This window comes from Temnothorax nylanderi, unplaced genomic scaffold (genome assembly GCF_030848795.1).
Source record: "Temnothorax nylanderi isolate EJ_2023f unplaced genomic scaffold, tnyl_v1.0 TNYL_tig0040_pilon, whole genome shotgun sequence".
Classification (NCBI taxonomy): domain Eukaryota; kingdom Metazoa; phylum Arthropoda; class Insecta; order Hymenoptera; family Formicidae; genus Temnothorax; species Temnothorax nylanderi.
The window spans coordinates 6,289-30,907 of NW_027249102.1; the positions used below are offsets into that span (position 1 = coordinate 6,289).

Here is a 24,619-nt window from a genome sequence, read left to right on the forward strand (position 1 = left end):
CGACAAAGCGTGTAATCTGATCATACTTATCAGATCACACTTAGGAGTTCCACACATACGTTAATTCCGTCGGGTGACTGGCTGTCCTGCATTTCAAGAGGAAATTGTATTCAACCTTCAAAAGATTTTGAAAATGTAGGAAGAATTATGAATGCTGAATTCTTAGCATTCCATGGTAATGGACTCTCGAGGGAACCTTTCATTTTCGATAGAGTGACGGACCTTGTGTCGAAAAAATAATAATTCTGCGCCAAGGAATGTATTAGCATGCTCGGTTCGAACAAGAACATACATTCGATTAAGGCACCTTAATTTAGAAATAAAAAAATAATACTGTTAAAAAAGTCAAGAAAAAAACAACTTATATGCATAAAGTTTATATTTAAATTGTTATTTTATTCAAGTATACATTTTATAAAAATTATTAATGTTATTAAATGTGTATTTATAATTACAAAAAACGTTACCTAATTTTATTCTGTTTGAATAAAATATTTATTTTTTTTCGTTACATATGTCCTTTTATTATTACCTAAGTAAATTGCGTTTCAACCGAAGTTCAACCCTTCCTCCTCACACTATAATTCAGAATCTACACTGTGGACGTGCGGTAATCAAATTACGTAATACAATACTACTAATACCCTCCCTACCCTTCCAGTGCCTTCTCTCTGGCTCCTCCCCCTGATCCGCTTCGTCATCGTCCGTGCCCATCAGTAGTTTTTCCTCCATCCTCTCCGCGATCTCGTCCCCCGCCGACTTCCTTGTCCTCCCACTTTCCTCCTCATAAGAGAGGGCTACAAAAAGACTATAAAAAGGTAAACGGGCGGTAAATCATCAGTCGATTTTGAACCACGGTCTTAAAAAAGTGTGTCGAACAGGAAGATCTGCAGAGAATATTTTTTTTGTATATGTGAGTATACTATAGAATATCTCCTGGTATATTATCAGTATACTTATAAAATATTTTGAGCATATTTAATTTATATATAATTTGAATATATAGTGTAAGTAAAAAAGGTATTTTATGTAAAAAATAAATAAAAAATGTGAAAAATTTTTAATTCATATATAACAAAAGCTTTAGACAAAAATGTTATTTCACACTTTTTATTCATTGTTATATAAAGTATCTACTTTTTGATATAAAAATGTCTCTCATTTTAACATTGCAATATATTTAAATATCACATAAATCATATACATATATGTTCATATCACATAAAATCCATATATTTCTACATTTTATAAAATATATTATCATATAATCGGAATTTATACGACATAATCCGAATTTCTCGGATAAAAGATTCAATACGGCAATATGAATATTAAACAACTAAAATTAATCAGTTCTATATTCTCGAAGTCTTATTATTATCAGAAATAACTTCGCGGTCCTTCAATGACTCGTTCTACAAAAGCTTTTAAAATGACGACATCACGCTCGGTACAATTAATAACATTAAAGTTAGTCTAGTTTTCTACATTTTTGAAATATATTAAAGAACAGAACTAAATAAAAGAGAAATAGTTACAAAAACTTAATTATGAGGGCATATTAATAGGGAATATTAAACAACTAAAATCAATCACTTCTATATTCTCGAAGTCTTATTATTATTCAAAAAATAACTTTTGCGGTCCTTCAATTGACTCGTTCTAAAAATATACAAGCTGCGAAACTCCGATTTGAATTTGATAACAAATTTCGTTGACTAAAAGTTGACTTCGCCATATGGCCAAAGAAAAATATTTAAATTGAGTCGCTTATATTCCAGATACCCCTATATTCGAGGCTAACTCAAACGAATTCTTGTAGAAAAATAAAAAAATGTGCGGATCAATCCTCTCTGTTTGCGATTGCAAAAAATACCTCTTCATTCGCACTTCCTTGAAATCTCTTTTTTCTTTGGCAGTCCGTTCTTTGCATGAGCTAACCATGTTTTTATCGGGCTGATATCTGATCATCTGTTGCATACGTATGAGCCTTTTCTATCACACCTGGAACATATTAATTAGTATTATATATTACATAAAATATATCACTTGAAATTGTGGGCAATAATAAAATGATCATAAATAAAGTGATATTTAAAATAACAATATAAATTTTTAATATTATCAAAATTTATATGTTAATAAAATTAGAAACGGAAATATTGAGCAAAATACAAATAATATTCTAGATGAATATTGAATGTGATAAATTAAAACCTGAACATTCCAGACCGTGATAATATAATATCTTTATCAATTAGAAACGTTGAAAATTAAATAAACTGTAATTAAATAATTAAATTTGCTATCCTTAAATTATTCAGTAGTTTCTGCAATTCTTTTATGTGTGGGAAATTAATGTAGATATCCTAAAATATTATGAATATAATACTCAAATTCTATAGGTTTACTGTAATTTATCTTTCTTTTAAAAGGTGTTAATAAAATAAATAGAATAAAATACAGAATACATACATTTAGTACATGTTCTATGAGCAGAAATAAGAAAAAAATGTTACATAAACATACATCTCCAAAATGCTCATTAGAAGTTATAACCAAAAACGAAATGTATAAAAAACAATTTTATTTAGGTTTGTATTTTAAGTACCGTCCTTTCTCTCTCTCTCCTGTCTATCCCTGTCATACAAGCTATACAATGTAATATTGAATTTATCACGTACTCTAGAGATTTTATGTCAATTTTGCTTTATTTCTACAGCTGTATACAAACTTCCACTTTTTGGGACAATGTTCTACATGGTATATATTGCGTGGGTACTATTAATCATAAAAGTTTTTCAAACAATTACCTTCAATCATTTTAAATAACAAATACATTAGAAGGATAAAATAATTGGCATGTTACTTATTCATGGCAATAAGTTCATGGTGGAACCAACAGATAGGGCCTTAGTTTAACAGAAACCTCGCTGTCGCATATTAGGAGCCTATCTCATAATAGGGGACTTTCCTCTACATTTAAAATTATTTTTAATTAAACGGAATTTAAATTATAGAAATTTTTGTTCGTGTTTAAAAAACGCAAAAAATTATGGATATATAAATCTTGTTGACTTTATGTTGAAAATTCATCTATGACGAATACAATGGTCTGCATGATTTGATTTACACGTTCTTGGGATATTTTTGCCTAAAAATAACATACAATGAAATAATAAAAATTGAGTATTATTAATAATAATAAAACATGCAGCTATAACAATACTTAAGTTCTTGTGATAATTTTGCCTGAAAATACAAAAATTAATGAAAATTGAATATTATTAATAAATAATATTATAAAAATGAAACATGCAGGTATAAAAAATACTTCCTTAAATGCATTAATATGTCAGACAAAATATCGAAAAAGATTTTTAATTTATTTCGAATTGCAACATTTTTTCGTTATAAACTATTTAATTTTGATGTTCACTAGCCAAAGGCTATTAAAATTAAAAAAAATTAAGCAGCTGTTCTTCTGAATTATCAAAAGAGAAAATTATATGTAAAGGGAAAAAGAAAATAACACGTTAATGAATGACAATTTAATTATATTATGCGATTAAAATTATCAATTTTTTAACCAAAATAATTTTTTATAAAATTAGAATATTAACAAAAACGAAGAATATTAAATTAAGAAAAATCAATTGTATACATCACTTATTTAATACAAAAATAAAAAAATTTTTTTATAAAATTAGAATATTAGAAAAAACGAAGAATATTAAATTAAGAAAAATCAAATTGTATACATCACTTATTAATATAAAAATAAAAAATAATTTTTTATAAAATTAGAATATTAGCAAAAACGAAGAATATTAAATTAAGAAAAATCAAATTGTATACATCACTTATTTAATATAAATATGCATTCCTATTGTTTTACTAGATTGCACGTTCACAGTCTTTGGTTTATTTAAAAAATTACATTTATTAAAGATGATCTTAATTTAAACAGACAATCAACTCTCACTATTATTTTTTAAGTTGTGACAATTAGGAATAGAGTAAGGGAGTTTCTGAATTTGAGATATAAAGTATTGTTTAGCATTTAGAGTTGAATCTGATAAAACTCTCTGCAAGTGGTTTCTAAAAATTTGTTCCATTGCTAGAAAAATTTAAATGAAATTTCATTAATAAAATATAATGACTCGGCGTTGCTAATACGTTTTAAACGTGTTAATTTGGCATAAATATATCTTGTACTTTTTTTGATCCCACTGCTTGTACACATATTGCACAATATTTTTCCCTTCTTACGATGCATTGTAATATATAATATAAAATATTTTGTTCAATATTGTTAAGTTGAATTGTTACATTGATAGTTGGTGTAGAATCTTGTATAATCATACTTTTATACTTTGATTACTATTTAGATTTGTGTTATTATTATTACTATTATTATTATGCTTATTATAATTACCATTAATATTATTATTATTAATGATATTACAGTTATTTTCTTATTGCCGTCCTCTTCTTCTTCCTTCTTTTCATCATTAGTTCTAGTCTTTTTTGTCTTTCTCTTTTCTAAAATTTCTAAAAACTCTGATAAAAAAGTTCGATCATCTTCCTCATAATTGCCGTGGCTTACATTTGCCATATATTGTGATATTGTGATTAGCTTTAAATCATTTTTAAATTGAATGGAATTTGGTGTAGGATGTTTTTGCCGTACAATGCAAAAAACATTTTCTAAGCAATCTTGGCTGAATCTCGAACCCATAACAAATTAAAAACCTTTATTCAGTAAATATTCTGATACTTGAATATATGACGTAGTGGATATCACAGCTGATGTTTGAAATGGTTTCCAACTTTGATCCTTTCCACTTTTAATTCAGAAAAAAAAAGTTATAGCTTCTTTGAGAAATGTTATGGTTTTATATACTCCTTTATATTAGTTTTCCCCAAAGCAAAGAGAGGATGGCGCGCAGTCATTATTTGAAACCAATGAGCAAATATATTTTACAAACCACGACGTAGACTTATATGAAACTTTGTTTTTTTCTTCAGCTAAAAAATTTAATGCTGAGCTAACATCATAATTCATACGTTAGATGCGAAAAAATTGTATTCTTATCTTAAGAATATACCACTTATCTTTATAATATTTTCCACTAAAATAAGCGCCAAGAGGATCCTCTAGTTTAAGAGAGAAATCCTCTAAAGATATTCTTAAGTTTCAGATATTCTTAATGTGTAAGAATATATACTAAAGATATTCTTAAGTATCAGATATTCTTAAAATGTAAGAATATATACTAAATGGAATGTGTTAGTGGACCGCTCCGGGTTTTGCGCCGTGGAAGTCGAGGAAAGCACAATAAATAAAGGTGGTCGGAGATAGCGAAAGTAGTTCTTTATTTCACAGCTTTACAGTCGCGCCTCGCTCCGATACGATACCGCACGCGTCACGATACGGATGCGTTATGTCGCGGAACACTCGCCAAGAAGCACGAGTGTCGCGAACGGATTTCTAGGGCTCACTCCTGGTCCGTCCCGGCCGGAGCAGGCAAGGGATCGCGGCCGGAGCTTCGCGTTAGGCCGCGAGGAATTCGGTGGTGTGAGAAACGCTGACTGGCTCCAAATCGTCTATTGGTCGCGGTGCTTGCGATCACGCGAGAAACACCTGTGCCGTTTGCTCGAAAACAAACAAAAAAAAAGGGGAAGTAAACCGTCGCGGTTTGGAGCCATTCGAGCGATCTCGAAGAATCTTCGCTTTTACGAGGAATATTCGCGAAGTGAACATTCATTTATTTGATTCTCAACATACCGCCCGCCTTGCATGATAATGCAAAACAACGGGGGTGGACAAGGTCGCACAGAGGAGCGTGTGGACGTCTTATGATTCAAAGCTTTATATACACTTGTTATTAACATGTTTTGTACAATGTCCTTAAATCTAATGAGAAACGACGATAGCTTAACTTAAGTTTAACGGGATTCTCCCGTCGCGGACGGACAGGTAGACGTAGGTAACCGACAAACGATTCGCGTGGTGTCGAATAATTCGTCCGGCATGCGAGTGAGCGGTCGGCCCATGTTTCTAGAGCCGCCCGCCCAGCCAGATTAACTAATCCTTTCCGATGAAGGAGGGGAGAGAGCGGAGGGGTACTCCGCGAGACCGCGAATGCGTCGGGTCATGAAATCATGAATTTCATGGTACGTAGGGTAGGCATCCGTATGGCCTCGAGTGTAGGTTCCATTCGTTACGCGTTCTCGGACTAAATTTCTGCGATATGATGTACACCAAGAGGTCGTCCCACGTATCGACGGGACGATCGAGATTCGTTAACGCGGCGAGAGACGAGGACACATTATCGCGAAGTTTTTTCAATTCGGAAACGTTCTCGTTTTTCATTCTCGGTAAGTCGGCGAACGAATGGATGTGCGCGGTGAATAATCGCGTTACGGTTGTCGTACTCGTCGAGAAGAAGTTGCCACGCTGCCCTCGTAGTTCGCGTCAGAAATTTGAACAGTATTAATCAACGACGCAGCCTCGCCGGAGAGGCTCGCTTTCAAGTAATGCAACTTTGAGTTCGCGTTAAAGAATCGTTCCCCGCAACGAGGGACTCGAAAATTCCACGAAAATTTTTCCCATTCCGGGAAAGCACCAGAAAAGTTCGGAAGCGAGATACGAGGCAGATGCAATGACATTCCGGAGTGCGCGTCGCGATAAGATGATTCGTTACCTCGATACGGCGCGTGCGGAGCGTCGTTACTTAATTTACCGGAGGTCTCGTGGAGGTGGTCCGCTGCTTCGAAGTAGGCGTCCTCAGCGGCAAGAAATTCCTCTTCTTTGAAGTAGAGGTCGACTTCTTCTCCTCCGCCGTAGCCGTCTGCAGCAGCTGGACATGGAGGGCTTGAACCTTCTCCCAGAGACTTTCCAAATTCGTCATTCCTCCCCTTCGTTTAGGGAGAGTGATCTGAGCCTTGGGAAGCTTCCTGAAGTTAATCAGCGACCTTCGGAGCTGTCCATCGCGTTGCCTTGAGCAACGAGTAGATTTTCGAGATCCGAAGACATGTTAGCGAAATGTCTGGATCTTTTTTTGGCGGTCTGACACCTGTGTGTCGATCGGATTGAAGAGCGAAGACGCTCTTGTACGACTCCGCGGCGAGAAGCAGGGCGATACTCGCGGGAGTCAGGGACGTATAGCACGTCGCACAAACAGGGCGCCGTCGGGCGGCGGGTGCGTATCGCAATGAGCACGATACGTTTGCTGGAGGTCACGCAGGAGCCTCCGGAGCAGAGCGAAGCCGGGTAGGTCCGGGTTTTCTTCACAGGGGGCACCGATCTTAAGCGAGCGGGTGCAGAGCGCTCATGTTCGATCCGACACTTACGTGTCAATCTCGTTGAAGAGCGAAGACGCTCTTGTACGACTCCGCGGCGAGCAGCAAGGCGGTACTCGCGGGAGCTTGTAGGACTCCGCGGCGAGCAGCAAGGCGGTACTCGCGGGAGCTTGTAGGACTCCGCGGCGAGCAGCAGGGCGGTACTCGCGGGAGCCAGGGACGTCTGGCACGTCTCGGTGACTCCGCGGCGAGTAGCAGGTACTCGCGGGAGGCAGGGACGTCCAGCACGTCGCAAAGCAGGGCGCCGTCGGGCGGCGGATGCGTATCGCAATGTGCACGATACGGTTGCTGGAGGTCGCGCAGGAGCCTCCGAAGCACTTCACAAATCACAAGGCACCAATCTTTAGGAGAGCGGGTGCAGAGCGCTCAATGTTCGGAGTGAGCCACGGAGTCGAGGGCACGTATCGCGAAGTACCCGATGAACCGGGACAACGGTTCGAACGGCGAACTCCTTTTTTGAGCGAGTCGTGTAGGCGCGACGGTCTGTCGATCTCGGAGTGGCACGACGCGATCACTGTTGAGGCGGTCGAACTGTCTATGCCGGTCTTTTATCACTGATCCGGCTCGAAGGACCATTAAATGTTAGTGGACCGCTCCGGGTTTTGCGCCGTGGAAGTCGAGGAAAGCACAATAAATAAAGGTGGTCGGAGATAGCGAAAGTAGTTCTTTATTTCACAGCTTTACAGTCGCGCCCTCGCTCCGATACGATACCGCACGCGTCACGATACGGATGCGTTATGTCGCGGAACACTCGCCAAGAAGCACGAGTGTCGCGAACGGATTTCTAGGGCTCACTCCTGGTCCGTCCCGGCCGGAGCAGGCAAGGGATCGCGGCCGGAGCTTCGCGTTAGGCCGCGAGGAATTCGGTGGTGTGAGAAACGCTGACTGGCTCCAAATCGTCTATTGGTCGCGGTGCTTGCGATCACGCGAGAAACACCTGTGCCGTTTGCTCGAAAACAAACAAAAAAAGGGGGGAAGTAAACCGTCGCGGTTTGGAGCCATTCGAGCGATCTCGAAGAATCTTCGCTTTTACGAGGAATATTCGCGAAGTGAACATTCATTTATTTGATTCTCAACAGAATGTTTTCTTATTATTCACTGAGAGAAACATTTTATTACTATGTGAACCAACATTTTTTGCTGCAAAAGCTAATTAATTTTGCAATAATAGCAAAACCTTTGTTGCAATAGCAAAGTTCAGTAAAACTTTGCTATTATTGCAAATTAATTAGCTCTTGCAGTAAAAATGTTGGTTGTTCACATAGTAACAAAACCTTTCTCTCAGTGTTATATTATTATATTATTTATTATTTGGGATTATTGACCATGATAACATAAAACAGTTCTACAAATAAATATTCGCTATTTATTAAATGAACGCATACATATTGCAACTGTCGTTTAGTCTTTCGTATTGTATGCTACGCACCTTCCTTGCATCCTGACGAGGACTTTAGACGCGGCATTTATGCCTTATACTTCTTACAAATATACATTTATTAAAATAAGAAAAGTTCTGCAACGTAAAACGAAATCGTGGAATAGCCTTAAGCACTAGATTTTCTTTGAAACTAATTCAATTAAGGAACTAAGTATACTGTTACTCGAGGAATATTATCATCCTCTTTAAGATACAAATCGTAAAAATACTTCTGAATAAAAAGCCAGACTGCTCGGCACTCCTCTTGATATGCAGCGTCCAGCGCATGAAACGCCTTGAAACACGTGTCCAGAGCTTTAATGGAGTACGAAGCTCATACCGCACAGTATCTATTTGAACGTAACTGGCAGTAATGTTCGATAAAGTAGGTCCAACAAATACTAACGTCGGCTGCAAGTTGAGGCCGTGATTTGCCAGTCACTCGCTATGAATCTTGATTTGACGATTCAAGTCCCCCGGAATCTGCAAAATATTTTTGAAAACAGTCAGTTTATGTACTTAATTATTATCATAAAATAGAAATATTTTCTATAAATGATAATTACAAGGATATGGAGGATAAAGACCTTTCTGGCTTCTGCGACAGATGGTATATTTACGCTCGCACCTCTTGTCCTTTTACAGCAAAGTGATGGCAGTAAATGAAATAGAATTACGTCATTTTTTCTGAAAAACATAAATAAAGTAGTTAAAATAAATTAATAACAGTTATATAAATTAATATATAATTACAAATAAGTAACAAAAGAAATTGAGCCACAAAATACAGTCTTTTTATAAATACCTGTATCTGTAACAGTCAAATCTTTAAGTAACTTCCTGCCATACTCATCTGATTTAGCAATTTCAGCATTAAGAAGATTAATTAAGACTTCTTTGGGGTTGAATCCCACTTTGATATCAAACCATCTTCTCTTCCAGGATATAATTCTTTAAAATCTTGCTGAATCTACAACCATATACAAATCAATTAATTTAGCATGTTTGAAAGGGAATAAATTCGAAAGGAGAAAAAAAGAGCATCACACACACACACACACACACACACACACACACACACATTCAAAACATGTATAAATTCAATTTTCTCACCAGTAGATATCCATTAAGTAGTGCGAGCACGCCCCAATTTTTGAAATAATCACTCACTAAAGCATCAGACTCTTGCGATTGTTGGACAGAAGACGTTGCCTTATTCAGCTGCGATATCGGTCTGGTTTCTCTCAGATACTGAAAGCGCAAAGGATGTGTCACTGACCAACTGCGCAAAAGTTCAGGCCAAGACTCAATACTGTCATATTTTAAGCAGGCGATTGCAGTTTTAACTGTAGAGTCGTTTGGATCACAACTTCCTGAAAAAATACCAAAAATATTAAAATTAAACAAGTTTTGAATCTATCTCTTAATTATTTCCTACAATTTGCATACTTAAATTAGCTATAAAATTGTATTCTCCTTCTGTATTGAATATTTAACTAATAAATCTGATTTCTTTATTACTAAACATATCTGATATTTTTATTAGTATCAAAAACTTGCTAGAAATTTTGACAAACTATAAATAAAGAGTAAAAGAGCAATTACAATTATTACCTGCAAATTTTGCAGGATGAGTGATTCGATTTTCACTCGAGACAAAAGAAGATTCAGAGTGAGAATGTTCTGTTTCCCAAGAATCAGCAGCTTTTTTTTACCTGATATTTTATATTTTTTACTTATTATATGTACTTAAATCACATAGTGATTTGAGTACATATGAAGTACATATTTAAAACTAGCGAAAATAATCGTTTTCTTAAAAAGGATTGCACATAAGTAAACAAAAAAGAAATAGGAAAGTATGCATTTTTTACATGTCGTGTATCTAATGACGCTTATTTAAAACAAAAGGATAGGAAAATGTATTATAGTCACACGACTTGTTGGAAAGATTTAAAAATCTGAGTCCTCACTCGTAAGTTATCGTTTGCACAGAAAAATGTACTTACAAATTAAGCGTGATTTAAAATTCGAGAACACTGCAATCGTTCAAATATCTCGTGAATACATTTTCAATTGAATAATACATTAAGACAAACAATTTTTACAGTGCGAACATGCAATTATCTTGTAAGTTATGTCAGACAGTAATCTCGATATTTCGGATAGAAGATAACTTTATAAATTTTGTAACGTAATTGCAGCGCATTTACAGCTGTAAGCGGCAAGTTATAATTATACGAATGATACATATATGGCAAGAGAAGGCATCATATGTTCGTGGATGTTTCAATATACGTGTTGTATTATATATGTTACAAAATTATATAGTTGTCTTTCCATATACGGACCATCCTTCAGTATACATAGATGTACACACACACACACACACACACACACACACACACACACACACACACACACACACACATATATGCATAAGTATACATATATCATGTTACATACGTATGTGCACATGTCGCTGTACATAATATATATTTTTCAAGGAAAAAAAATACATATATTAACTATATGTCATCCTCTCGACGAAACATACCCATTACAAAATGAGAAGACGAAGCAAAATTCGTTGAGCTGTTGGTACATATTGCACAAATACACGATTGGTATCACAAATTGACTACAACGTACGCAAGCCAAACACTTCGTCGTCGCACGCAATCTGTTTTACGGGAACGAGAACCAGCACGTGAAATAGGAGCGATAAAATCTCGCGTTTAGAAAAGTAAACAAATAAGCTGCTCCTCCAGACACAACGTTTTAAATGTTCCGATAATCTAAATATGAACAATTCTAAATGTAAGTATATCAGCTCGTTGTGCATTAGCTGAAAAACGTAAGACGTAAGAAAAATAGGCGTTTAACGGTCAGTGTAAAATTGATTGCGTGTGACATACGCTTAACTAAAGGTTCTTATTTCCTAATATGAAACTTTCCTTACGAGAATAATACCTATCCGAAATAATACTTAATATTTTGCTAACGCGATTATCTACATATAACACTAAAATTAAAGATTTTTGGTTTTTTTGCATTACGCTAAACCATATTAAATAAGTTCTCTATGCAAAACTGGACCAACGCGGACAGTGTGTCACTACGGCAGAATTGCATTGATAATACTGGCACAGTGAGGCAATGACCTTAGGATTCTCTCTAAATAACTAAGAGTAGTTATTAACATATTTATCTGGAAAACTATATAATCATTTACGTCGCGTAAGTAATTATTATTTTGTTTATCCTATACTAGAGATGGGTGATACAGTCTGAAAGTATCGATACGCATCATGAATGAAAATATCGTCCATCTTTATCCTATACCATCAATCACTTCCACTTAATTCCTATACACGGAAAACCAATATTGCAGACCAACATTTAAAAAATAAAACTTTTAAGAAAGGAAACATGCGTTGCTACAGCATCTCGACAATATTGCAATATAATATAATAGGTTATTGCGATAAATATTACCACATGCCCCAGTGGTCGAACTGGTACGACACCTTCACGGAATGAAGGAGGTTCCAGGTTCGAACCCTGGCTGAGGTAATATTTTTCGCAATGATTTCTTTACAGTTATTTAGATGCATATAGCATCAAAAATTAAATCGATTCAATTTAATTAGGTGTAGGGAAGGATTTTATTACTCCAACCGGCACTGTGTTTCGAGTCTGACATTTAGTCGGTGCATCTCGATGTTGCAAGAGCGACAACTAGTGTAGACAATAAAATCCTAGTTTTTAGACGACATATAAATTTAATTACACAATTTAATTCAAGATCCGCACGAATATAGAAAACGGGCTATTAACTAAGAACCAAGCGCTGTAAATGATGCGCGAAAGTTTCATTTTTATTGCTATCTTACATATCTTTCAACCTTGACTGTGCGCCGACTAAATTTCAGTCAAGGTTGGAAGATATGTAATGATATGTTTCGTTAGCGAAACATTTGATACCTATGAAATTATATATGATATTTGGGGCAATGTGTCGCGACACTGCGATATTGACGTATACGCGTCGATATCGGGCGGGGCGCGGGCCATTGCGTCGTGGTCCAGCGAGCGGGTGGATGCTGCACGAGAGAGATACCGCGACCGCCGTGACGACCCTGGCAAAAATAATATGTTTATAAAATGTTTGCTTAAATGTTGAGTAGATGTTTCATTTGAGTTTTAAAAAATTTATTAAATTGTTTATAAGATGTAAATTTAAACACGGAATTGTTTATGAGATGTTCACAGCTACGTTTTTCTTATGAAATATTTAAGTGGCGTTTAATAACATAGTCTACGTTTCCATTATAGTTTTCTAAGTATTTATAATATATATATACCTTATAACAAAATTATTATTATATCACGAAATTGCGTTACCAAACTCAATCCAAGTGATATATATATTTCAAAAAAATATATGAAATCTTTAAATTACGCCAACTACAAAGAGAATATATATATTGCTTTGAAAAATAATTGTAGTGCAACTACTCTTAAAAAATAAAACAAAATTGTGTTACCTAACTCAACCCAAGTGGTATGTATCTTTGTATTCCTGAGGATCTTTCTATCAACCCAAGTGGTAGTAGTTTTAATTCTCCTTGATAAAATTATAATATTACAAAGAATCATTTAATCATTTTAATCACAAAGAATTAAAGAGGTAACATTATAAAATAAAAATATTTAATTAAAATAAAATAAATAAATTTTTCTTGTAAAAAACTTGGCGCTGCTTTTTTAAAGTTTATCCAGACAAATTTGCATCGCGCATAAACATAAGCGTAAGAAATTTATTGGTTCAGATATATGTGCAAAAGGAAATAGACCAATCCATCTCTTTATGCATATGCTTATGCACCTATGCAAGTTTGTCTGGATTAACCTTAAAAAAGCAGCGCCAAGTTTTTTACAAGAAAAATTTATTTATTTTATTTTAATTAAATATTTTTATTTTATAATGTTACCTCTTTAATTCTTTGTGATTAAAATGATTAAATGATTCTTTGTAATATTATAATTTTATCAAGGAGAATTAAAACTACTACCACTTGGGTTGATAGAAAGATCCTCAGGAATACAAAGATACATACCACTTGGGTTGAGTTAGATAACACAAATTTGTTTTATTTTTTAAGAGTAGTTGCACTACAATTATTTTTCAAAGCAATATATATATTCTCTTTGTAGTTGGCGTAATTTAAAGATTTCATATATTTTTTTGAAATATATATATCACTTGGATTGAGTTTGGTAACGCAATTTCGTGATATAATAATAATTTTGTTATAAGGTATATATATATATATATATATTCTCTCTTTGTAATTGGCGCAGTATTAAAAGATTTCACATATTTTTTTTTAAATAGATACCACTTGTTATTTAGGTTTTTTCGAGATAGATATCACTTGGATTGAATAAAGTAACAATTTTGTAATTTAATAATTTTGTGAGACAATTTTTGTGAGACAATTTTGTGAGACAATTTTTGTGAGACAATTTTGTGAGATAATTTTTCGAAACGTTGTGAGTTTAAATATATTAATTATTAGGCCAGTTGGGTCGAACAAAAACGACTTCTGTTTTTAATAATTTTGTTAAGATAGATATCACTTGGATTGAATAAAGTAACAATTTTGTAATTTAATAGTTTTGTGAGACAATTTTTGTGAGACAATTTTGTGAGACAATTTTTGTGAGACAATTTTGTGAGACAATTTTGTGAGACAATTTTGTGAGACAATTTGTGAGACAATTTTTGTGAGACAATTTTGTGAGATAAAATTAATGATACTACCACTTGGTTTTTTCAGAGTAATGTTTTACTTAAAGTAATATTGTTTCTATGAAATAAATATAATCCAAACAAATGGAAATAACGAATGTAAAGAAATATTTCTCTCTGTGTATAAAAAAAATGTTTATTAAGATATATATTCAGAGAAAGTATTCCGTAAATTTTTTCATTTATTTTATTACCTTCAATGTCATTCATTGAATGCAGTAAATTTGGTGCGTTTAAGGAAGAATACTGCAAAACTCTCGGTACATAGAAGCTACAATTCGCTATTATAATCCTTAAAACGTGGATACATTTGTAAAATATTACTCAGTGTTAGTTCTTCATTAGAATTTTTCACTAGTCTTTGTCGATTAGATCTTGTTTCATCGCTTAATCTAAATATATCATCTTTGTTTGTATTATTTGGCATTTTTAAAGCCAACCTACAACAAGCGATAATTACTAATTTTAATTACTAATTACTAATCTAAAACACTGTTTCACCATTATGCACAATTGTATTATATTTACTTTTAATTGAAATAAATCTTTTTCCAGATATTCATTCTGTAGAGTTCCTTCTTTTAACAACTTCTGTTGTTTTTTTTTTTACTCTTTGGACACTGTTCTTCTTTTCTTAGATGGACATAAACGCTTTCTCATAGTTTTTAAACGAAATTCAATGAAGCCCTGATTTGTTTTACTGTCATAAAAATGCTCCTGAAAGCAATATTGAATGTAATATAAGTTTTTTTTAGTATTAAAGCAATTATTATCTGCTTACGTAGCCATTTCCAGAGATAGTTGAACGAAGTTTCGGGAACTGTGTAACTATTTGGCTAACTAATTCCGTTTTTAATCTATTTGATGGATATCTTTAACAAAAATAAATGTTGTTATTAATTATATAGAATTACATGAGAAATGCTCATACAAAAAAACATCATTACTTACAAGCTGTCACTATTAATTTTTATCAAGCCTGGCAAAGTCAGAAGAACACGAGTTGAATCATTTAATATTTTAGAAAACAATGTAGAGTCGAGCACCACGAACAGAAATTTCTTAGTAATTCCATGTATATTAATAATATATCCGATAAAGCAACATTCTGATTCTTGTTCCCTCCCTCTCTAAAAAAGGCGTGTAAAGTCGATACTCGAATATATAGCGGTTATTGTTGCCTCTTTTCCGCGATGCCGATTTATTCTCTCGCAGCGCTTACTTCGTGAGCGGCTATCATTGTATATTTTGACAGTTGTGTGTATCAAGGGGTTAATAGTGTAATAGTAACAGTATAATATTAATTGCATGCAAGCATACAATGCATTTGTATTCAAGCATTTAAACATTTAAATATTTTAGCATTTACTGCTACGTCAACAAAGATTTCTCTTTTCCTTTTGAATGTATTCAAGATTATTTTCCAGATAAGTTTTATAAAACGTTTTTACTTTTTTTATAATTTTTATTATTCTTAATTTTTTAAGAATGATACTTTGTGTTATATTTTATTTTCAGTGAGAAGTATTTGTTTCCCACCTGTTAACGTTGCTTATGACATGTTTTGTGTACAACATATACAAATGTTTTACGACGATCATTCCACTTTGAATTATATTTATGTAAAATGTGACTTTAATAGTTCTTATTGGAAAATTTATAAAAATTTAAATGTGCTTGTGCATATGCATTTTGATTTATTATCTTCAAATCCGTTATTCTTCAAAGTTTGTTTGTAGGAATTTTTTAATATTAACTATTTTATCATTTCTACGATGGAAAATTGAAACTCTGTTAAAATAACGTTTTTAAATTATTGTCGATTCAGCACTCATCGCGTTTGTTTCTCATTGCAGATTGCATTGCAGGAACAAGTTGCCTCTCGAAAAGTATTTTAAGTGACATTGCCAACAGTTAAGACTTTCTTTACAATCTACTATACAATAAGTTGATATGATGACATCAGGTATAAAACTCATGTTGGTTGCATTTTCAATTATTATGACGTCCTCCGAAGGAAGATTGCAGAGCATATCATCGTTTCTACAAAACGAATTCCTAAATTTGTTCTTCCCTAAGGACTCTGGTTTAGTGAGAGTAAGAAGAATGGATCCAGCCGAAAAAATAAACAGTGGAAAAATATTGGATTTTGTGAGTAAAAATTGTTTTCGATTTAAGTCCTGAATTTACATTTACATGTAGGTATTTTGTAATAAATGATATTTATTTTTCTAATTCTATGGTGAATATAGATCAAACTATACAATTTTGTCGTCTTAAATTGTTAAGCCAAAAGTATTATGTTTGAATATTGTGTAAATATTTTTTGAATTTAGAATACATTGAAATCGAAATAGAGATAAAACGACTTTGTGGATGTTACATATCATGCTATTCTTTAACATAGATTGGATTGGTGGAACAATATAATTATCCCGCTGAAGAGCATAGCGTCACAACGGAGGATGGTTACAATTTGAAAATACACAGGATACCTGGAAGTCCATTGTTGTTGAATAGCAAAAAAAAGAAGGAAATTGTATTTGTGCAACACGGTCTTTTGTGTTTATCTGATTCCTGGGTACTGTACGGTCCTGGCAAAGATCTCGGTACGTATTTATTGATGATATGTAGTTGTTAACGTAACGTGCGAATCAATTCAAAGCATCGTGTAAAATTTCACCATATAGTGTTTTTGTGAAAAACATTTTACCTTCAAATCTTATAAAATTTTGAAAATTACCAATGCTGTGATGTTTTTTGTAAATATGTTATTTTAAAATTTAGTCGAATCTTTTTTTTATATATACAAAAATGTCGAGGCAACAATATTTAATATTATTTTATCATCCTTCAAGCTACTGAAAATGAAGAGCTTTTTATTGAGTTACATTTTAAAGAAGATTACAAAGACATAATGGAACATTAGTTATTCTTCAATTTGAAGTGAAATTAAATAGAATTTGAAGCTTAATCAAATATTAAAGTTTTAAAAATTGCGAAATATAATGTTTATGAATGTTAGTGGACCGCTCGAAGTTTTCGCGAAGCGCGCCGAGGAAAGCACAAGAAAATAAGAGTCAGGTTTCTCGTGTAAAACGAGACAAGAGTCACTTTATTTAAAGCGGGTTACACTTTTGACATATGCGCGTTTCAATTTCGCACTCGCTATTTCAATACTGAATTCTACTCCGTTTTCTCGACGTCGATAAATACAAGTATCGCGTACGAGTTGTGATGGCTCACTGGCCGTTCCGGCCGGAGCAGGCAAGGGATCGCGGCCGGAGCTTCGCGTTTAGGCCGCGAGGAATTCGGTGACGTGAGAAACGCTGATTGGTCGCGGTGCTTGCGATCACGCGAGAAACACTTGTGAGCCGTTTGCTCGAAAACACCAAAAAAAAAGGGGGGAAGTAAACCGTCGCGGTTTGGAGCCATTCGAGCGATCTCGAAGAATGTTCGCTTTCACGAAGAATATTCATTTATTCGATTCGCAACAATGAAAAACTAATTTTAAATGTTAGAATACATACATTTCGATATGCATTTCGTCGAGTTTATATATTCTACTAATAGTGCACTAGCTTATTATTATCTTATGTTGCAGCATTTTTATTGGCAGATCAAGGATATGACGTATGGATTGGAAATATGAGAGGAAATAGTTACTGCAGATCGCATGTGAATATGACGACATACGATCCCAAATTCTGGCAATATAGGTAAAACATTGTCATAAAAATTATTTTGAGAGAACGTCAAATCTTTAGTTTAAAAGTCCATATAAAATCGAAAAACGACCTGTCTAAAAATTAGATATTTATGAAGCAAAATGATAAAGTAATCGTTACTTGTACTGAATAGTACTAAATAGATATATACTTACCAAGTGATATGAATATAAAGTCAGGAATTTCTAAAAGAGTGCATTATATTGCAACGAGGACGTAAAGCATACATGAAAATGAAAGAAGGATATTATATTTATATAACATGTTTTGTAAACGTTAAAATTTGCACAGTATTCTCTTCATTAGCAAGATTTAAATCTTTTATTTTTCACTCTCCCGGGAAAAAATATACAACTATTATATACAACTATATATGTAGTCATATATAGCCAGATATATTAATGTGACTAATCTTGTCCTATGTACAACCAGATATAGCACTGTATCTATATAGATATAGATTCGCAAGTCATCATATATGCGGCAGATATTTAATCCTAAATTTAAAAATTTGTTACATAATATTATATAATTCAGTATTAAAATAATACTGCAGGTCATGTGTGCGTACCCGGGAAAAGAAATTATATATAATTATATATAAATATATAATATATAAATATATATAAATATATAATATATATAATATATAAATATATAATATATAAATATATATAAATATATAATATATATAATATATAAATATATAATATAAATATATAAATATATAATTATATATAATGCAATTATATATGAATTTTGTCTCTATATGATCATATATAATTATATATAATCATATATAATCATATATGACCATATATAGTCAATATATATTGGAAAAGAACTGCTAACTTCGATAATAAAGCATTGATAAATTAAGATGTATATTTTTTCAAAAGCTATAGAATCAAAAGTGAAATGATTTATTCCATGCATATATTACAACTTGGCACTGCTTGACATGAGACAGTGCCGTGTTAGGCCAGTCATTTTAGGTTTTCTGCTCAAAAAAATTAGTAACCACTATTTTTTTTTAATTGCTTTCTTTCGTTGTTTTAAATAACATATTAAAAATAGAGAACGATACCGTGTGCGCTAAAAAAGTTATTCAAGGTCAAAGGTCACGAAAATCAGTTTTTTGCAAAAATCTCGTTTTGTATGGCTCGGAGGTCAATTAAGGTGGTTACAAAAAAGAAATATCATGAAATTCTCTACAAAAATGGTTTTATTCATTTTTCACGTACGATGAACCGTTTGCGAAATACAAAGTGACGAATGTGTACGTCGAGCGTTATATCCATTTCCGCACCACCTTTGAGGTAAGATACAAGGCGCGTTTTTTTTTTACATGGTGTCCTTAGTAGGCCTAATCCATGTCAAATGTAAAAATATTTTTTTTATTTTTTTTTATTTTCTTTATTTAATCTCTAGCTTCATCATTTAAACAAATTACGTTTCATCATCTTCTTCATGAATGTCATGTATTTCATCAACAGGTTCTTCTAGTTCTACATCTTCGTTATCTTTATCATCTTTACTCGTGTTTGTTAATAAAAGATCAGTAGGATCAATCTCATCATACTCAGCGGAATAATTATCGGACGTATTAGCAGCAGAAGCTTCAGGCATGGCATTAAGACATGATTGTCCATGACAGTTGCCGCATACAATGGAGCAAGATAATCCGATTTTCCTGCATCCGCAGTTTGCACCGCATCCTTTTGTACAATTGCAAAAAATAGTATTAAGAATACTGTCCGGCGCAGGTGGTAACAACGTTGTAACGGGCTCCAAAATATTGTTATTTAAGAGATCCAGCCCCACTGTTGTGGATCTATATCTTTTCCCAGCCATGTTTGGACCTGGTAATATACACGGTACAGGTGTTGTTGAGCTGCTGCAGTTGTAGGTGGAAGCGATTGTAATTTTACAGCAGTATTGAATGTAGTCGATTTCGCAAAACTCAAGTACCGATAGTTATCAAGAGATGTTTCCGACTTAGGAGCTCCATACATTGCCAAAATTATCCGTACTCCATTCTCAAATATAAGTTGTTGAGAGCAATTTTCTTGTTGAAAAACTTCTGCAGCTTGATATAAATCACAGGACGATTTTCAAAGATTTTCATTGTTTTAAGTTTTCTTTTAGAAAATAGAGCAGAAGTGCTATCACATCCGGTTATTGCATGTAGCAATAAAATATGTTGCTTACAATGAGGATATTTGTCAAAGCTTGAAGAATTATAAAATTGCGTCTTGACCTTTACCTTGCCTGGTTTCATGAAAAATAATTGTTGCTGTGAATGACTATGCCCTATGAGAAGAACCAAAAGATCAATGTCCTCGCCTACTACGACAGTGGTGTTAACGATTGATTCTTCCATTGCTGTTTCAATAATTAACACATCTGCATCATCACGAGCTTGTTTTGTTGCAATGTTGACGTTTTTGAATGTGTCCATACGTAACGTTTACTATAGAAAATGCGCGCAGATGCGCGTTACGGAACGTGGCCAAGGTTACTATACTTCTCATATTTTATACCTCCAGTAAGTCGGCTCCCCTACTTTCACTTTCTTAATTTTTCTCTATGCGAATCGTTTGTTGGTCATTAATGTAATTATTATTAGCAAAATAAATTTTAGTGTAAAGTTAGCTTTACGCGCCTTGTATCTTACCTCAAAGGTGGTGCGGAAATGGATACAACGCTCGACGTACACATTCGTCACTTTGTATTTCGCAAACGGTTCATCGTACGTGAAAAATGAATAGAACCATTTTTGTAGAGAATTTCATGATATTTCTTTTTTGTAACCACCTTAATTGACCTCCGAGCCATACAAAACGAGATTTTTGCAAAAAACTGATTTTCGTGACCTTTGACCTTGAATAACTTTTTTAGCGCACACGGTATCGTTCTCTATTTTTAATATGTTATTTAAAACAACGAAATAAAGCGATTAAAAAAAAAATAGTGGTTACTAATTTTTTTGAGCAGAAGCCATATTTTCGTCTAAAATGACTGGCCTATGTCTCTTGATACCGTTTTTATACCACTGTCCGTCAAATTTTAAATACGAGAAACGAATCCTATCGAATATATATATATATAAAGTTTCACATACATTTTGACATGATTATATATATAAGTTCATATAATTTATATATAAAGTATATATATAAGAATTAAGCATTTAACCATGTAGATTATATATGATTATATATAACCATATATAAACTTAAATTCGGATTATCCGATAGATGGCATTCGATAGGATTTATTTCTCGTATTTAAAATTTGACAAACAGTGGTATAAGAATGGTATCAAGAGACACGGCAGTATCTCACGCCAAGCAGCGCCAAGTTATATGTAAACCATTTCACTTTTGATTCTAGCTTTTGAAAAAATATACACTTAATTTCCTAACAGAATTCTTTTTTAATATTTATATATATAAAATATTTATTATGTTAGATATAATCACATATGATTATATATAAAATTTACATTAGATATAATTAGATATAAAAAATGGCCCGATATAATTGTATATAATTACATATAACCACATACAATTATATATAATCATATATGGTTATATAATTATATGTGGTTATATAATTATATGTGGTTATATAATTATATGTGGTTATATATAATTATATACAATTATATACAATTATATCGGACCATTTTTTATATCTAATTATATCTAATGTCGATTTTATATAATCATAGGTGATTATATCTAATCATTTTTTCTCGGGTTTTTTCTCACTGTAAATTGATTTCGTACATTTGTCAAGTAGGGAAAGAACGAAAAAATATGTTTTGTGAAATGTATTATTATCATAATTTTTATTTTTCAGCTTTCACGAGATTGGAACAAAAGATCTGCCGGCCATGTTCGATTACATTCTCAATTATACAAAGCAAAAAGATTTATACTATATCGGTCATTCAATGGGGAATGCTGCGCTACTCATTCTTCTGTCATCAAAACCGGAATACAATATAAAAATAAAATGTGCTATTTGTTTGGCTCCAACTTCTTTTTGGCTAAAAGCATCACCTGCAGTTAACGAATTTGCTAACATTCTTCCAACATTCAAAGTAACTGTCGAAATCTGTGATTTTTTTACTACAAGTAGTAGTGTTTAAAATACAAGATTAAACAAACATAATTTTTATTATTTAATGCGCTAAAAATATTTGTTATCTAGTATAAGCTAATACTTGAATTCTTTGTTTTACATGTTTCAGGAAGTTCTACGAAAGCGTGAAATATACGATGTTTTCCCACAATCTTTAGCGACGGTTACGGTAGGAAGAATGTTATGTAATGACAATATAATGACTCAATTTATTTGTGCCACTATATTATTCATTATAGCTGGTCCTGATTCAGCACAACTTAACACCGTAAGTTTTAACATATATAACACACAAAAGACGAACTTAATATTATGTCCATAATGTGCGTGAATACTTTTTATTATATTACATAAAATTTCCAATTATTTATAATTAAATAAATTTACGGCTTTAACCACCCCAATCCTATTCTTCTAATTACTCATTGTTTTATGTGGCTTTTCATCTATAAAATTATTTCTGTTATAGACAACCCTGCCAGATATATTCTCCTATTTTCCAGCCGGTAGTTCTGTACAAACATTAGAGCATTTTTACCAAAATATTCGTATAAGTGAGTATTCCCCCATTCATAAAACAATATTTCCTTTTATAAAGCAATATTCCGGTTGATGTAATGTTGCAATAAACATTTCTTGCCATTTAAAATAAGATATCGTTGAAAGATCTAAATTAATTTTTATAATTTTCTATAGATTAATTTATAATTGTATGCACATGTAATTATTTTTTTCCAAATATACTTTCAAGTTTTGGATATTTATAAATGTATGATTAATATCGATTGTTGCAGAGGACTTTCAAAACTATGATTATGGAATAGCTGAAAACTATAAACGATACAAACAGGAAACACCCCCAAGTTATGATCTGAAAAAGATTACTGCTCCAATAATTTTATTTTACTCAGGAAACGATGTGATTGTCTTAGAAGAGGTAATAGGTCTCCGTTAAGTTTTTCATTGTCTAATTTTTACTCTGAAATAAAAGCAAGAGAAAGAAATATTTACACAAACATAATGAAATAATGATCATATATAATATTTTAACAATATGAAAGAATCCGATTGAATATAATTGCAAAGTACAAAAGGGAAAACAGCTGATTTGTAACAATCGGATCTATTTTCTACTCTTCATACATTTAAATCATCATGTCATTAATTAATACCATTTCTTTCATCATGTTTTTAATTTTCAGAATGTATTGGAACTTGGCAAACGCTTACCAAATGTTCTCCTAACTGAGGAAGTTTCATATAAACTTTTCAATCACCTCGATTTCTTGTGGGCAATCAACGCGAAAACTCTTTTATACGACCGTGTGTTAGAACTATTACAAAAGTTTGATGCTGGCTAAAATAAGTTTATAAAATAAATCTAGTCGATAAATAGAGAGAAACCCTAATCTCTCTATATAATTTGAAATGTTGATAAACGTAGAATTGGTAAAAAATCAGCAAGTTATATGCTTATTTATATTAAATCAATTAATAATTTTTGAAATAAGTAATTCACATGAGACTAATTACTTATTATTTAAAAAATTAATAAGTATTTTCCACTAATTATTAATTTTCAAATAAGTAGTAATTCATTTTTGACAAACTATTAATTATTTTAATATTAAAATATTTATTTTTACTAATTATCAATTTACAAAAGAAATTAATTTATTTTTGCCTAAATACTAATTTTCACGTAACTAGAAATTTTTCTTTAACGATTCAAATTACCAATTTGTTAAGTAATGAGTAATTCACTTTTGCCTAAATATTAATTTTTACGTAATTAGTAATTTTTTGTGACTAATTACTAATTTACTATAATTATAAAAATTTAATTTGTTATTATTTCTAATTTCGGGAATAATAAAAAAAATTAAAAAATGGAAATTTTTGCCGATCCCTGTTTTAACACTACAAAATGCATGATATCAGTTTAAAATTACCTTTTTCTTGGCATCTTTTTTACCTTTTTCATAAAAAGTAAAAAGATGCCAAGTACACGCGCAATGTATGTTGTAAGTCCAAAATCCAACCTAAATGGTAGCTTTATTGCGTTACCTAACTCAACCCAAGTGATATATCCCACATAGCACATAATATTTCAGTAATATTGCAGCAATA

The 24,619-nt window shown here is 32.6% G+C and overlaps 2 protein-coding genes and 1 long non-coding RNA gene across 6 annotated transcripts; 1 reads left to right on the forward strand and 2 right to left on the reverse strand.

The window, feature by feature from the left end:
* Window positions 1-853: 853 nt before the first annotated feature.
* LOC139771469 (lipase 3-like) lies at window positions 854-24,248 on the forward strand. The gene is made up of 9 exons (XM_071704265.1): window positions 854-913; window positions 16,463-16,757; window positions 17,014-17,215; window positions 18,211-18,325; window positions 22,205-22,448; window positions 22,599-22,757; window positions 22,959-23,043; window positions 23,284-23,426; window positions 23,692-24,248. Exons 2-9 carry the CDS (start codon window positions 16,560-16,562, stop codon window positions 23,848-23,850), a joined length of 1,305 nt encoding a protein of 434 aa, XP_071560366.1. The 5' UTR covers window positions 854-913; window positions 16,463-16,559; the 3' UTR covers window positions 23,851-24,248.
* Window positions 9,594-10,522, reverse strand: LOC139771471 (uncharacterized). The gene is made up of 3 exons (XR_011717913.1): window positions 10,403-10,522; window positions 9,902-10,161; window positions 9,594-9,758 (listed from the first exon to the last, which is right to left on the reverse strand). It is a non-coding gene; the product is annotated as an uncharacterized lncRNA (long non-coding RNA).
* LOC139771470 (uncharacterized) lies at window positions 10,837-17,214 on the reverse strand. Of its 4 annotated transcripts, XM_071704267.1 has the most exons (6): window positions 17,102-17,205; window positions 15,558-15,736; window positions 15,388-15,478; window positions 15,135-15,323; window positions 14,801-15,046; window positions 10,837-12,930 (listed from the first exon to the last, which is right to left on the reverse strand). In XM_071704267.1, the coding sequence occupies exons 1-4, from the start codon at window positions 17,111-17,113 to the stop codon at window positions 15,213-15,215; spliced, it is 393 nt and encodes a 130-aa protein (XP_071560368.1). In that variant the 5' UTR covers window positions 17,114-17,205; the 3' UTR covers window positions 10,837-12,930; window positions 14,801-15,046; window positions 15,135-15,212. The 4 variants fall into 4 exon arrangements, 2 of the variants coding, with proteins under 2 accessions (XP_071560368.1, XP_071560367.1); XR_011717911.1 differs by lacking the exon at window positions 14,801-15,046 and having other exon boundaries at window positions 15,558-15,839; window positions 17,102-17,214; XM_071704266.1 differs by lacking the exon at window positions 14,801-15,046.
* Window positions 24,249-24,619: the final 371 nt, after the last annotated feature.

Coding starts and splice junctions, on each gene's coding strand:
- LOC139771469 (XM_071704265.1), top strand. CDS start 16,560: ATGATGACATCAGGTATAAAACTCATGTTGGTTGCATTTTCAATTATT. Junction 22,449..22,598: donor ACATTCTTCCAACATTCAAA/GTAACTGTCGAA, acceptor TACATGTTTCAG/GAAGTTCTACGAAAGCGTGA. Junction 23,427..23,691: donor ATGTGATTGTCTTAGAAGAG/GTAATAGGTCTC, acceptor TTTAATTTTCAG/AATGTATTGGAACTTGGCAA.
- LOC139771470 (XM_071704266.1), bottom strand. Junction 15,479..15,557: donor AAAATTAATAGTGACAGCTT/GTAAGTAATGAT, acceptor TTTTTGTTAAAG/ATATCCATCAAATAGATTAA. Junction 15,324..15,387: donor CTATCTCTGGAAATGGCTAC/GTAAGCAGATAA, acceptor TATTGCTTTCAG/GAGCATTTTTATGACAGTAA.